Below are 14,101 nucleotides of genomic sequence, written 5' to 3'. Positions count from 1 at the left end.
ATTCGTCTACACAGGCAAGTTCTGACAATGAAAACATAAATGTGTAAAGAAAAAGAGAAATAAGCAAACCAATCAAACATTTTCGTATAATATACATTGTTATACCTACGTGTTTTATTAAAATTTCAAAAATGCAATATTATTTGTAAACATTTTACAATTAGAAAGTGTTGCAATGGAATCAAAAATGAAGTGTTTGATAATGTATGGTCTAAATATAATTTGAAAATATGCTAAAGCTGTTTTCGGATTTATTTTTTGTATGACACTCACCAATTCCTGAACAACACGTTTATTTTTATATTTTTTTATGATAACTAATGAATAACACATTAATTAAAACTCGTGCACAATACAGTTCACAAACGCAAGCTCGAAGCGCCCTAGTACGACTGACGAACCGCCAATTAACAAAGTTTTATCGATTTCCATTATAATATTTTATCAGTTCGCCGCAAAAATTAAATGCATTTGCTTCAAGGCACTAATATTGTTATGAATAAACATAAAACATATTATGTGGTGAAAAAATATAACGTTAAACCACACAAATTATTTAAAGTAAAAACTAATAATAATAAACTAATAATAAAAAACTAATAAACTAATAACCAAGTAAAAAAAAAGATGGTTATTTTTTTCAGCTCACTCCAGAAAGAGTTAGACTCAATGGATATGATTCCAGTGAAACTTTCAGCGACATATTGGAGGACGTGCCTATCAATCATCGTATGCATCATGGGACTCAGCTAAGATCCGTGTAAGTGAATATATACTAGTCAATGTATTGCATTATATTAATGAAACGATCAACTGGAACTGAAGTTCAATATATACTCGAATTACGTATGTACCTACTGAGATTTATATGAATAAATTATTTTTATATTTATACATGAAAAAAATATTTCGTCGGATGTTAATTAATTGTTTTTTTTGAAAATCGGATATGTATTTTTACCAAGTAATAAATAAACGCACGAAGGTGTTAGGTTTTATGAAAAGTTATTATAACCGTAGAATGCCGGTATTACGCAAAGTTGAAAGATAATGGTAGTACAAACGAACAGTAGACGAACAACATTGAGGGGTAAGTAATATAAAAAATGAACAGTATTGATTAAAATACAATTGGCCAAAAAAACTTTATTACCATAAAAGCGGATGACATTCAATAACTACATGAACTACAACAAAATTACAAAGTGAACAATGGTGACAACGGTTACAACTATTGTACGGACGGATACGTCTTGAACTCGGTAGCGAAGGCGCGAGCATCTCATCACATACTCACGAATCTAAGACGTAACTATTTTAAATTTGTAATTTTTTTATTGTTCACGTAATTTTTTAGTAACCCCCCCCCCCCCCCCCATATAAGTAATTAAGTTGCACTCACCACTTTATTTAATTCTATATAGTTAATTTTTCATTATCTACAGTTCATGTACATAGGTACGTCATTCATAGTAACATTAAAAAAAAAAAATTAATTTAAAATATGAGGTCGGGCTAAATTAATTGCCTCAGCTCCACCCGTAAAAAATACGACTTTTCAGAAAAATTAAAAAATAGAAAAGCAGGAATTATGAACGTATGGGGAAGAATAAGCAGGAATTAAGAAGCACTAATTATTGGCTTAAAAAAATTGCAAAATTAAAAATGGGGGTGCAACTAGAGCAACGTGCGTGGATCTTTTTGCGTGCAATAACATTCAAAAACAAACCGTCAACCATTTAAAAATGATTTAAATGTTTTAAATCGTCATATCTAAATGTATTAAAATTACAGTTTGGTTATATTTTGTCTATACCTATAGATTTATGTATAAATATATATTTAAATATTATATATATATATTTATCTATATATTTAGTCTAGACACATTTGAACCTACTAATATCAACGCGAATTACAATATAAAGCGATGTAATAGCGTTATGCAAGATCCGACTGTTGGTGGTGTGAAATCATAACGAATGCTTTAAGAGCCAATAAACTTCACCGTTTTAGCATGCAACAAAATGCTTGTTTCGTTTGTTTTCAGCGCGAATACATTTGCTCATAGGATCAAAACAATGACAACTTATCAAGTGCGCTTTAACTCGATGAAAGTACCGAGTTTAACGAAATGTTCAAAGTTAATCCAATTAAAGTTAAACGAATATGAGTGTTTGTGAACGAAAAAATATGATGTAAAATATGCATTAAACTTACGTTTAAGATATAAATCGACAAGCTCTATGGTTTTATTAATTTATTCGTGTTAATGTAAACAATTTCATACTTAGGATAAAATTAGTAAGAATACGAATGTTTTACACCAGGCCACAACCTATTTGAATCAAACCTACTAAGGTTTGGAGGAAAAATAAAAAAATAAATCGATATGATTTTAATTATAAATTGCATAAGAATCACTTTAAAGCAAATTCGCCCCCTCTTCGCTACCAAAACAATAATATTGCTTTAACTACTCAAGAAAAAATATATTTTTTTGCTAAAAATTTTGCTTACGCATTTGAACCTAATAACATTTATCCCAACAATTATCAACATTTTCAAGTTAATCAGTTTATCTCGCTATCTTTACATACATCTTATACTACTCCGGGAGAAATTCTTTTAGTTGTTAAAAAACTTAATAATAATAATTCACCCGGCCACGATCTTTTAAATAAAAAAAAAACAGTAAGAAATATGCCACCAAAAACGATAATTATTTTTACCTACATCTTCATTGTTATTTTTTGTAATTCCTAACAATTTGGAAGTCATGTGTTCTTATCAGGGACCGAAACCTTGATGAATTGTACTGTTCCAGTTCCAGTTCGGTTCCTAGAAAAAAAAAATCGATTCCGGTTTTGATGACGATTCTAAAATAACTAAAATTTGGGTTTCGGTTATTAAAATAACAAACATTTAGGTCTCGGTTTCTTTTCAGTTCTTAAAAAATGAAAAATTAGTTTCAAGTTTTGTATTATAATAATGTGAGAAAAATTTGGTTCTGTTTCGATTCTTTTAAAAATATTCCTAGTGTTAATTAGCGTCAGTTATAGAGGTTATACCAATTTTCAACCAGATATCCAACCATCACTTAGAACTAATTAAGTAAAAATGTATCACCGTGACGACTACCCTGTTTCAAATATCGTTTTATGTTTTTTTTTATAATTTAACATTGATTTGTGAATTACCACTTGTTATATCATTATTCAGTATTTAAATTTTTAAAATATAAATAACTATATATTTTTAAGGTTAGAGACTGTTGTGGTACTTTCTGTTTGAAATATATCTATAAACCTTCTTATATACAGAAACTGATAAAACGGTCGCGAGTAAATGATTCATCAACTAAAAAGTAGGTTGATGTTTACAATAACTACTGAAGAAGCAAAGTATTTTAAAACTTAATTAATATTTCTTTTACTTGGTTGTTCACTCTATTGATGTGATTTTTAATACTGTATACTATCGTAAAATTATAATAAAAAATTAAATAAATAATGTTCTAAAGCTGGAAAAATGTAATCGATTAACATTTAACATACACATCATTATGTCTAATTATCTTGAGTTTATGGGAAAAATAATAAAAGTCACTACTTATTTGATTCGAACAATCATAATTTAATTACTGATCATTTTCCGTCTTAAGTAAAAATAGCCAGACAATATAGTTAAATGGTGAATATTTTATCAAAAACTCTCAGCAACATCCGCATAAATTCAGATCGGATTTCAACCACAGAAACAAAAAAAAAAAACCGAAAAACTTTCAAATTTTATTTGACCTTATAGATAAATACCCATTATAACAATTTATTTTTGTATCATTATACTATTGGCGACTTTAAATTGCCTAATGGAGTTTTCTTGTTTTTATTTATATTTTGTCGTACTGATAAGTATACGATATATATATATATATATATATATATATAATTTCTCATAATAGTAAACGTATAAAATAATAAAAGAAAACATTGGTTGGCCTAGTTTTTTGTACTTTACATTGACACAAAGTAGTAGCGCTATTGCTATACAAACTAAGTATAAATCAGAAGTATGTTTTTCTTTTTCTTTCTACATTTATGACTCATAAATGAACCATACGTTGTAACAGTGTAGCTTTTCTCTTTAGACATCTGTGGCTTTTTTTCCATACTACATAACCAATATCTATATATTTCCACTTAACTTTGTATTAAAAACTTTTTTTATTAAAATTATCAAAATTTCGCGAGTAATCACAGTATATTTCTAATAGTGTTTCCAGCGTGTGAACAGTAACCGTTATAGCTTGCATAATATACGATGGATCGATGTGCGATTTTGCGACATAAGTAAATGCAATTCTAATCCGATTTTCAATAAATATTTTTATTGTTAATTAAATAAATATTAACATAGCGAAAATAAGTACAAAAATATCAATATGTACGGTAGAAAAATGTTTGTATAGTAATATTATGCAAGTGTAAAAATGTCATACATATTATATTATAGCAGATAAATAATAAATATAAAAAAGGGTAAGATTCCACGGTCGGGAGTGATACAGGGAATGGATGAACGGTATTGCTGTGTTGGTTTTTTAAATTTCAAACCAATGTACCGTTGCTCTGGAAAAAACGATTCAGAATGTAAGATATTGTGTGGATCAGATTATATTTTTAAAGATGTTTGATATAAAGAAAAAACAAATTTCTTAATAAAGTATGTAATCCCTTAATACTCTCTAACTTCCACGAAAAAAAAATTGGAAAAACCGAAAATATTATGTACTCGTCAACAGCCCAAATTTCATTAAAATAATTCGAAACTATGAAATGTCTTTAATTAAACAATTAATACTGTTTAATGAAAATCCGTCAAAGTATCATTTTTTAACACTAATAAATAATTTTTGTAACCTTAAAATTTTTTTTTTTTTTTTTTGATGCATAGAAAGTTATATGAAAAATCTTTCGTCAAATTTTCAAGCTTTAAATATAACAGTTAAAAATTTTGTTGAATTTTATATACAAAAAAATACCGGATTTTTATGTATATTGCCATCAAAATAAACGTTCGTTAGATTTTTCATTTGAAGCAGAATTTTTTTTTTTTTTAAAAGTTATATATATATACATGAAAACCCTTATATTCAATGTTCAAGACTTTCTGTAGAACCAAAATTATTTTACTGACATTTTTAAAAAATATCAATAAAACAGAAACATTTCTATAAATATGTCAAAAAAATTTTTTTCAAAATTATTTCATCCATAGAAAATGATTATATAGGTACACATTTAATATAAATATCATATTTTTATGATTATTATTTTTTGAATTACGATAAAAACAAAAATTTGATCTAAATCAAAACCGGTATGCCACAAATTTTGGTACATTTTTATTATTTGTTTTACACAATTATTAAGATAACTGTTGGTAAATTTGTAAAAATAATTTTCTTCAAAGTACTAACCGGGCAACATTTCTTATCAAAAGTCTCTTATAATTGTGATGATTGGAGCAATACTCTAGGCTTAAATCGTTTACATAATATAAAATAAATATATAACAGTGCCTGATAAAATAATATGTGATATTATTGGTAAGGGTTTGAATTTCATATGTTTTTATCAATTATTCTAAAAATCATTGAGAAATTCTAATAATTAAATCTTCGAAAGTATCAACTAAAACCCATATTCGATCTTTTACTTTTTATTTGGTGATGATTGAGATACTTTCACGTACACAGCCAAAAATAAATACTTACTATAACCAATAAATAATAATATCGTAATAAAACCAATACATTTCTTGTATCATTCAGAACCGAAACATTTTTTATACATTTAGAATATAATAATATTGTGAAGTATAAAAAAATTATAATTATATTGTGATATTGTTAATGTTTATAATATTAAGCACAAACAAGTTCCATTAACGTTTAAAGTATTTATATCGATTTATAAATTATGTTGTGAACTTGTAAATTATTTTTATTACTATTTTATATTTATGTGTATTATTATATTATATTTACACATAAAAGGGTTATTTAGTTTTCAGTAGAAGTTGATTTAAATTTGTTTCCCTTCAGATGTATTATTTACACGATCAAAGAAGTATATAAACCTAATTGAGCTGTCAAACAAGTTTGAAGAAATAAGTTGAAATTTGCAAAAGTAAACAATAGTAGGGTTAAAGTGGTTTGAATCAAGCCACTTGAAACCTTACGCGCTACAAAAAACCACAAACTTATTGATCACAAAATTACATTTATTATTCAATTTGTAAATCAAACATATATTAAACATGGTCCATTAAATCATATTTAAATCATTTGAACACGATTTCACTCTAATATTTGATTAATTAGTTTAATTGTGATCAACTGATTATATTTTTATCATTAAATAAGTACATGTTTGTACTAAGTATTAACTTTATATACTTTATTATAATAGTATGCTACAATTTATTACAATAATATACTCGCTATATGCTAACATTAAGATTTATAAATTACAAAAAAAAATTATTTGGATGATTATATTTTTACCAAACATTTTTTTTACAAATAATTAACATAATCATTAATAATATTATAAAGAAATATTAAATTGATATAATATTTATTTTTACAGACATAACAATAAAAACAATAATCATTTTAAAATCAAAATAGTTTCATCAATATACCGAAGTTGTAATGATGTGAAATTATTTCCATTATAATATTTTTTATTACAGTACACACTAAGTTGTACATATTATATCGTTAGGTTAAATAAAAGTTAAATACATATTTATTCATTTTAAAATGCAGTAAAAATTGTAATCATGAATTAAGTCATAATCAAATAAAGTTATTAAAAGCTATTTTTAATAAACATAATTTTTAACAAATACAAACAAAATAAAAATATTTACTTAAAAATACATTGATCAAATACCAAAGACATTAATTTATTATATTTTATTTGAAAAGTATATTTGTACATAATTGATTTTATTTTCAGTTTAAAACTATTCATGATGCCAAGCTCTTAGTTATGTTCTCAACTTTATTTACTCGGACATTTTAAACTGCGCGTAAACATCATTTAAATTTTATGATCTTAAGTTATACTGTTTACTACGTCTTGAGCAAGATTTTTCTGTTGCACTCTTTCGACCTATGTCACAATGTATCTCCTATGTGCACATTATCATGAATGTGATCAATAAAATATCATTATTCTATTACTATGTCATTTATTGGAAGGATTGGATGATCTTTTTGGCACTTAATGCACATCCATTCCAAATTGATTTGAGTAATATTTTGTGGTTTTCCATATCGGGCTTCTAACTATCAAACTTAATGATATGGAAGTGTTTGATTAGATTAATAACCATTATGTTAAGTTTAAAAGGATTCATTATATTTTTTGATTTATTTGTTGTTTTTATATAAGATTTAAAAAATATATCGTGGTACAGAAAAAAGAGAGAAAATATATATTCGTGTAAATATATTTGTATTTTACGTTATATGTTGTGTGCGATATGTTATGTACATAACGATTTATTGTTCGGGTTGTCGCGCTCGGGCGTAGTATGACGGCTAAAACCGACTACATCCTGGTAGAAAATTAGTACGCGTGGGTCTTTTGAAATTGCATTTCTCGTCGCAGTCGTGTGTTCATCTCGGTTGCTGATATTATTAATGCGTATTAATATCGTACGCTGTATGCAAATGACGCGAGGCATAAAGTCAAAGCATTGAAGTCAATTCGGTAGTATTATAGTATAAGAAAACGTCGGGAAAAAAAATCCACAGTAATAAAATGTAATAAATCCGGGGAGTGGATAAAAGTAGTGTACTGAGATGGTCTCGAAAGTTTCGGTAAAGCACGATTCCGTACGTTTTACCTTTTTGGGAACACGATTCCGTACGATGTCTAACAAACAATGGATTATAAAATGATCCCAAAAAACAACACGATTCCGTACGATTTTCCATGCAACGTTGCCATTTATTATTTATTATTATCAATTAATTTTTGTCATTTAAAAATAAAAAAATATAAACATTTAAAATATATAATTTGTAAATGGTTTAATAATTATAATTTGATACCTTGGTTAGAAAAATATAAAAAATATAAAAAATGAAAAAATATAAACATTTAAAATATATAATTTGTAAATGGTTTAATAATTATAATTTGATACCTTGGTAATTAATACAAATACTTGATAAATATTTTATTATATTTCTATGATTTAAAAATTTGTTATGTTCGGTTATTGTGTGAGTAATAGCTATTTGTCGGCTAAGGCCATTTGATTCAAACGTCCTTTAGACACAGATCTTATTTTCGTGCAAGTCTTTTCTTGTGTTTCCTTTAGAACTGCTATAACCAAATGAACTGAAGGGTGTGGACTATGAAACTGGGCATTATATGTTCTATGGAAACTCTCAGATCCATTTGTTGTACTTTAAAATATATAGTAAAATAAATAAATAAATAAATGAAAACAAAACGTTTATATAAAATTAATGTAGTTATATGATAAAACTGGTCGACTGGTATATCGCAGACGATTACAGAGTTGATTATGTTAGAATTTATTTTTAGGCCACGCACACAAAAATTAATCGTGGTGGTTATGAACAAATTGGCGATACGATTTATCTGTATATTTTTTTATCTTTTATTCTAGTTTAAAATACTTTATGTATGTTTATATACACTTTAAGCAAGTATGTTTCTTAATAATTATAATTATTTAATAATAAGAAAAATTTTTCCAAGAAAGTCATATATAGTTATATATTATTATACATACCGAGGATTTTCCGATGGCTCTTGAGCCCAAATTTTCGGTGGAAATAAATAGTGATCTTCTACGTATGTTTTCAATATATAATCAGAAAATAAACATCCTATATCTAGGTTAGGACATATAGATACAAGTTCAATGAATACATTTTCGATTTCATGTGGTGATAGAAATGGCAACCCGAAAAATAGTTTTAACCATTTTCCTAACTCGTCGTTATTTGTATATGCTGTTCGGAGTCGCTGTTCAGAATTTATCTGTAAAGTTAATACGTTGAATATTACCATTTTATAAAGAAATAATACATTTTAAGCATATTTACTTTTCACCACCAACACTGCCTTAAATTAAATCGACATGCTTGAATTTCTGCATTTGGGAACACCTCTCTACATGCTTCATAAGCACTTATCTCAAAGTCTAAATGTAACTTTTGAATAACAAGTCTTTTGAAAATTAATTTTTCACTTAATTCTTGAAGAAATAACCACATGTCAATGTAGGTTTGTTTAGATTCATCAGGCAAGAAAAAATAAACCACGGGTATATAAAATCCATTTTGTAAACAATTAATTGTATAGAGCTGAATATAATGTTTCGGCGCGTAATTAAAAGTACCATCGGCAAAAAAATCTGATGAATTAATCATACATCTTAGATTTTGTTCTGTAGTTATACAAACGAATAATTTGTTATCGGGTACAAAAAATAATTGTTCACCTTTAAATTTAAGTACATCATTATTGTGCATACTTTTGAGTTGTTCAATTGATTCAATAAAAGATTTTGGAAAAGCCGGGTATATTTGTCGTCGTTTGTCATACATGACTTTTCTCATTGACCGTATATCGCTATGTTCAATTTCTTCTGAATTTACGCTTTTTAAGAGTTCTGTTCGAATTATTTTAATAGGTCGGATAGAAATAGATCCACTTGCCTTGCGTTTACAGTTTCTTCACAGTACATGTCTTTCGATACTTTCGACTGAATATTCACAGTGATTATGTTCATTTGATGTTTGATGAATTAAATTTCCATTTGTCACAATGCATAACACAATTTTTGTATACATAACCATTTTTTTAAACCATCTTTTCGTGTTCGTATATGCCGAAATGTATGGAAATTAAATAATACCAGTGGTTTTCCTTTTTCCGAAGTTATAAATTTAACTTCATATTCCATGTTCACTATTTTTTATATTTTTTTAACGCACCGCACTTTACGCAAAACGATGTGGTTATCGACTGGCATGCGACGACTAGGGAAAATAAACATTGATACCTATCTTAATTTATTATTAAGATATTATGTTGTATGCTATAGATTATCAGTAGTTTTGGTTTTGATGTACCTACATACACGAATATATTCTTATGTTACTGATAAACTATTTTGTAATGATTAATAACCATATCAAATCTAATAGTGTTATTGCGATTTATTTTGAGACGATGTCGATGTCGACCGATACTGTATAATATCTACGACGTATAATACGTATATGTGTTAATAGATTACATAATTTTTTAACTTATTTAGAAATCTGACACCGTTACACTAAAATCTTAGGTACAAAACGTACGGAATCGTATGCTTTAAAATGTGTACGATTCCGTACGCTGATAAGGACCGTACGGAATCGTGTTCTACCCGAAAGTTTGACTTTTATAAAAGTTATTTGTTTTAATTCGCCATCCAACGTCCCACTCTTGAGCGGTCAAAAACAATTTTGATAACAATGACACATATGCATACGTATCATATTACATGTACATTGTGCTTATACGGCCTATTAGGTAACATTTTTTCCTTTGATCCTTTTTCGTCATATTATTGTTATTATCATTTTTTGTTCATTTTTTTTACTCTCATAATATCTTTACAAATGCTACGGCGGATCCGAGTAAGCAGTTCAATTTGATTTAATTTTAACAATATACCTACTCGTATCATCTAGTCTAGTAAAAACTCTATTATTTTATATTTTATAATAACATTAATAGTTTTTATAATATTACTATATAAATTGGCTAATACATATATAATCTTTTATCAATGAAACAACAGTTAAATAATAATTTATGCGATTTCACAAATTTTTAGTACGACTTTGAAGTGTTCTTTTAATGAATAGAAAAATAGACACATTTAGTATTGATCAGAGATTTTAATCAAACAAATACTGAATTTACTTTAAAAAGTAAACTAGGAGACAATTGTTATTTTGACTTGGAACAAATGTGATGTGTGCTTAGATGTGTCTGTTTTATGTATATAAAAATACAAAAAGCGAACTTTTTTATGTTATTCTATAAATTTAGATCACCAACGATTCATATGACTAGACGGTCTTCGACAGCATCACAGTCAGATTCAGATCAATATGGGATGTTAGACGATACAGATTTGTCGGTGAATTCGCTCACGAGTGTTAACTCCATATCGAGTTTGTTGCGAGAGAAACTTTTGGTACGATTTTGCTATTGTTCCATTGATGTTGCTATGAAATGTTATCAATACCGAAGCAATAACATAATAATGTCATGTTGCAGTTGAATATTCAAAAAATTTCGAAAAACAAATCAGTACAAGCCGACTACAAGCTCAGAGTTTTTATAACATGTTTATTCGTCGTGATAGTGTGTATTTTGAAGTTCGCACACGTCTACTACGACCGTCACGTGTTGCAGGTTAGTATTGTAAATCGTCAACATACATTTAAACACAAACACATGTAGTAGGTGCTATGTTCGCATATAATGCAAAATTATTGTATTAATTAATTTTTAACATTTTTAATGATCATTTGTTTGAAAGAGGCAAATAATTGCCGTTGATATATATTTTTTTTACGCATTTGCAAAGTAAAGTGCCACTAGAAAAAAATTATCATGTTTCGATCAGGTTGATAATTTTTTTTTTTTTTTATATCCTTCTAAATCATAAGCATTTTTAATTTGATTCGATCAGGTTGATAATTCTTTTTTTTTATATCCTTATAAATCATAAGCATTTTTAATTTGCCAGAAAAAATAATTAAAAAAAATTTACGCGATCGGTGCCAACGTCGATTAGGGATGTTAATCCATTTTGTATCTGTAAATAATTAAATCAAATTTATGAAGCTGGTATATATACATATATCTGTTTGTAGGTGAGTAATGTAGTACTTCTTCGGGGTTTTTTGGCCCTCGCTCAGAAAATAATTCGCCACCCCGCCGAACGTACACAGTAATAAATTTAATAACGACGATAACATGTTTTAACCGAAGCGTGGGGTGCGCGAGTGCGTGCGTGCACACGCCATGATTCATTGCAGAAAGCATATTTCAAGTACACGCGGTTCAACAAGGAAGACCGTTTCTTGCGATTATATGGTGTCGACGGGCACGAGATAGCGTTCGGCTACCTCGGCGTGGACCTGGCGGAGAGGGAGAAGGCGTTCGATTGCTTGGCGGCGGGACACCGTAAGCCGTCCGACGTGCAGTGCTTCGAATGGATGCAAAAAGCCAGACTGTATCTGTCCCACGAGGAGAGACCCGAAGGCTTGAACTGCTACACGGTCGAATGGTCTAGCCTGACGGACAAATACAATCCCGTGGACTGTTACGAAGACGGGGAACAATACGGCCATTGGTTAGTTAAACGATAAGGCGCGCGCAATGCTTCGAAGTTATCGGGGGGAAATCTTGTTATAACCGCGAATAGTCCGACGATTTTATGTGTGTGCTAGTACTCTGCACAGTCCGTTATATTTTATGGACTGGACCAGACTGGACTACAAATTTTACCAGGGGACCAAAGTCGGACCGGAACACACTTAAACGTTAATCAAAGACCAAAATTGGACCGAACCGACGGCTTCATATTTTTCTTACACCGGACCGGATCAGTAATTAAATAACATTTAATAAAGTAGACCGTAAACCGTAGACGATCGGTCCGATCTTAAAACATTTTTGACCATTTACGGACCGTAAATTCTATATCTATATCTGCATTAGCCCAGACCGTACCATATGATGCGTTTAGTATTACACTGGACTGGACTACTCGACTTTATAAATAAATATATACTTAAAGTTGTAAGTTTTTTTCTTTTTATTCGTTTATACAACAATATCTTTATTTAGATTTTAAGTACCATAATTAGGATCGGACTGGACTGATTTTCATTTCTTTTTTTTGAAACCGGAACGGACTGAAAATAGTGCATTTGGTCTGAGGACTGGACCGAACTACTCCTAAAAATTATTAAACCGAACCAAACCGACAATAATTTTTGAATGTTAGGACCGTACTAGACCGGACCACGTAGAGCACTAGTGTGCGCCATACGTCTCGTAATACGGCTTTCTGGTTTAAATGCTATGAGTGTGTGCGGCTGTGTGTACTCGAACGCACTACCAATCGATACTGCAGAACGCGCGAACCCTTTGCGCGATGTACATGATATTATGGAGTTCTTTCTCTCCTTCAGCCCCAAGGAGGGTCGCGCGTTTTATTTCACGTCAAAATTTCAAAGCGATCCTTTAGGTGTACACCTATTCGACTCGCGAAAACAATTCATTCGCGCGCGCACACCGTTCCCCAAGAAGAATCCGTCGCCCTTCACGTACAACGTTGAATCCGCCACTGTTGCAGCCCGAGCCATGTATTATTCGTCGTTTTTCGACCGCGAAATCTGTAAAATCGATAATACGCATACGACACGGACGCGAAGGGACGGCTGGACGCGATGACGGCAATCTACGAAACATGATGTTTGTTAAACGTTTTCGTTCACGCACAGTTAATATTGTGTTCCAACGCAGGTACGGAGGCGGCAGAACGTTGGGCATGGCGTGGCCCGTCCAGTTGGGCACAGTGGAAATGTCTCCGTTCGTCACTGGCCACGTTGGCAGACACCGGTGGGGCAGCGTGCTGGGCAGGTACTTCATCAATTCCAAAGGAGTGGCGATCACCGTGCACCCGAACACGCCACTGCACGTGTCCATAAACGCTGGCCGAGACAACCGACTGTGCTTAAAGGTGGGTGCCGATCAGAGGCGGAACTAGGAATTTTGACGCCCGGGGAAAACGTTAAAACTATGCTCAATCATGGACCAATAATCGAATACTTTTTTCGAGACATTTTTTTCCAACAATTAATATACAATCAGTCTTATCGAGTATGAACCTAATAACAATATTCAACAAAGTTAAAAATATCAAATTGGTTGTTAGTAATTACAAAAATTACATCCTCTAAAATTCT

The 14,101-nt window shown here is 29.8% G+C and overlaps 1 protein-coding gene across 3 annotated transcripts in view; it reads left to right on the top strand.

Moving 5' to 3' along the window:
* LOC112684557 (myogenesis-regulating glycosidase) overlaps window positions 1-14,101 on the top strand; it is a 96,196-nt gene that overhangs the window by 72,843 nt on the left and 9,252 nt on the right. For 2 of the 3 annotated variants that reach the window (XR_003148717.1, XM_025556130.1), the window contains exons 2-6: window positions 645-760; window positions 11,166-11,313; window positions 11,397-11,534; window positions 12,164-12,480; window positions 13,659-13,875. Coding sequence is in view for 2 of the 3 variants with exons in the window: in XM_025556130.1 (XP_025411915.1) it covers window positions 645-760; window positions 11,166-11,313; window positions 11,397-11,534; window positions 12,164-12,480; window positions 13,659-13,875 (936 nt within the window). In the remaining variant the exon portion in view is untranslated. Of the gene's footprint in view, window positions 1-644; window positions 761-11,165; window positions 11,314-11,396; window positions 11,535-12,116; window positions 12,481-13,658; window positions 13,876-14,101 lie in introns of those variants that run through there. The other variant, XM_025556131.1, reaches the window with a different exon arrangement.

The sequence above is a fragment of the Sipha flava genome, unplaced genomic scaffold, assembly GCF_003268045.1.
Source record: "Sipha flava isolate LNK unplaced genomic scaffold, YSA_version1 252_pilon_pilon, whole genome shotgun sequence".
Lineage (NCBI taxonomy): Eukaryota > Metazoa > Arthropoda > Insecta > Hemiptera > Aphididae > Sipha > Sipha flava.
Note: the sequence above shows the minus strand (reverse complement) of the source record. Positions and strands in the feature narration are given on the sequence as shown.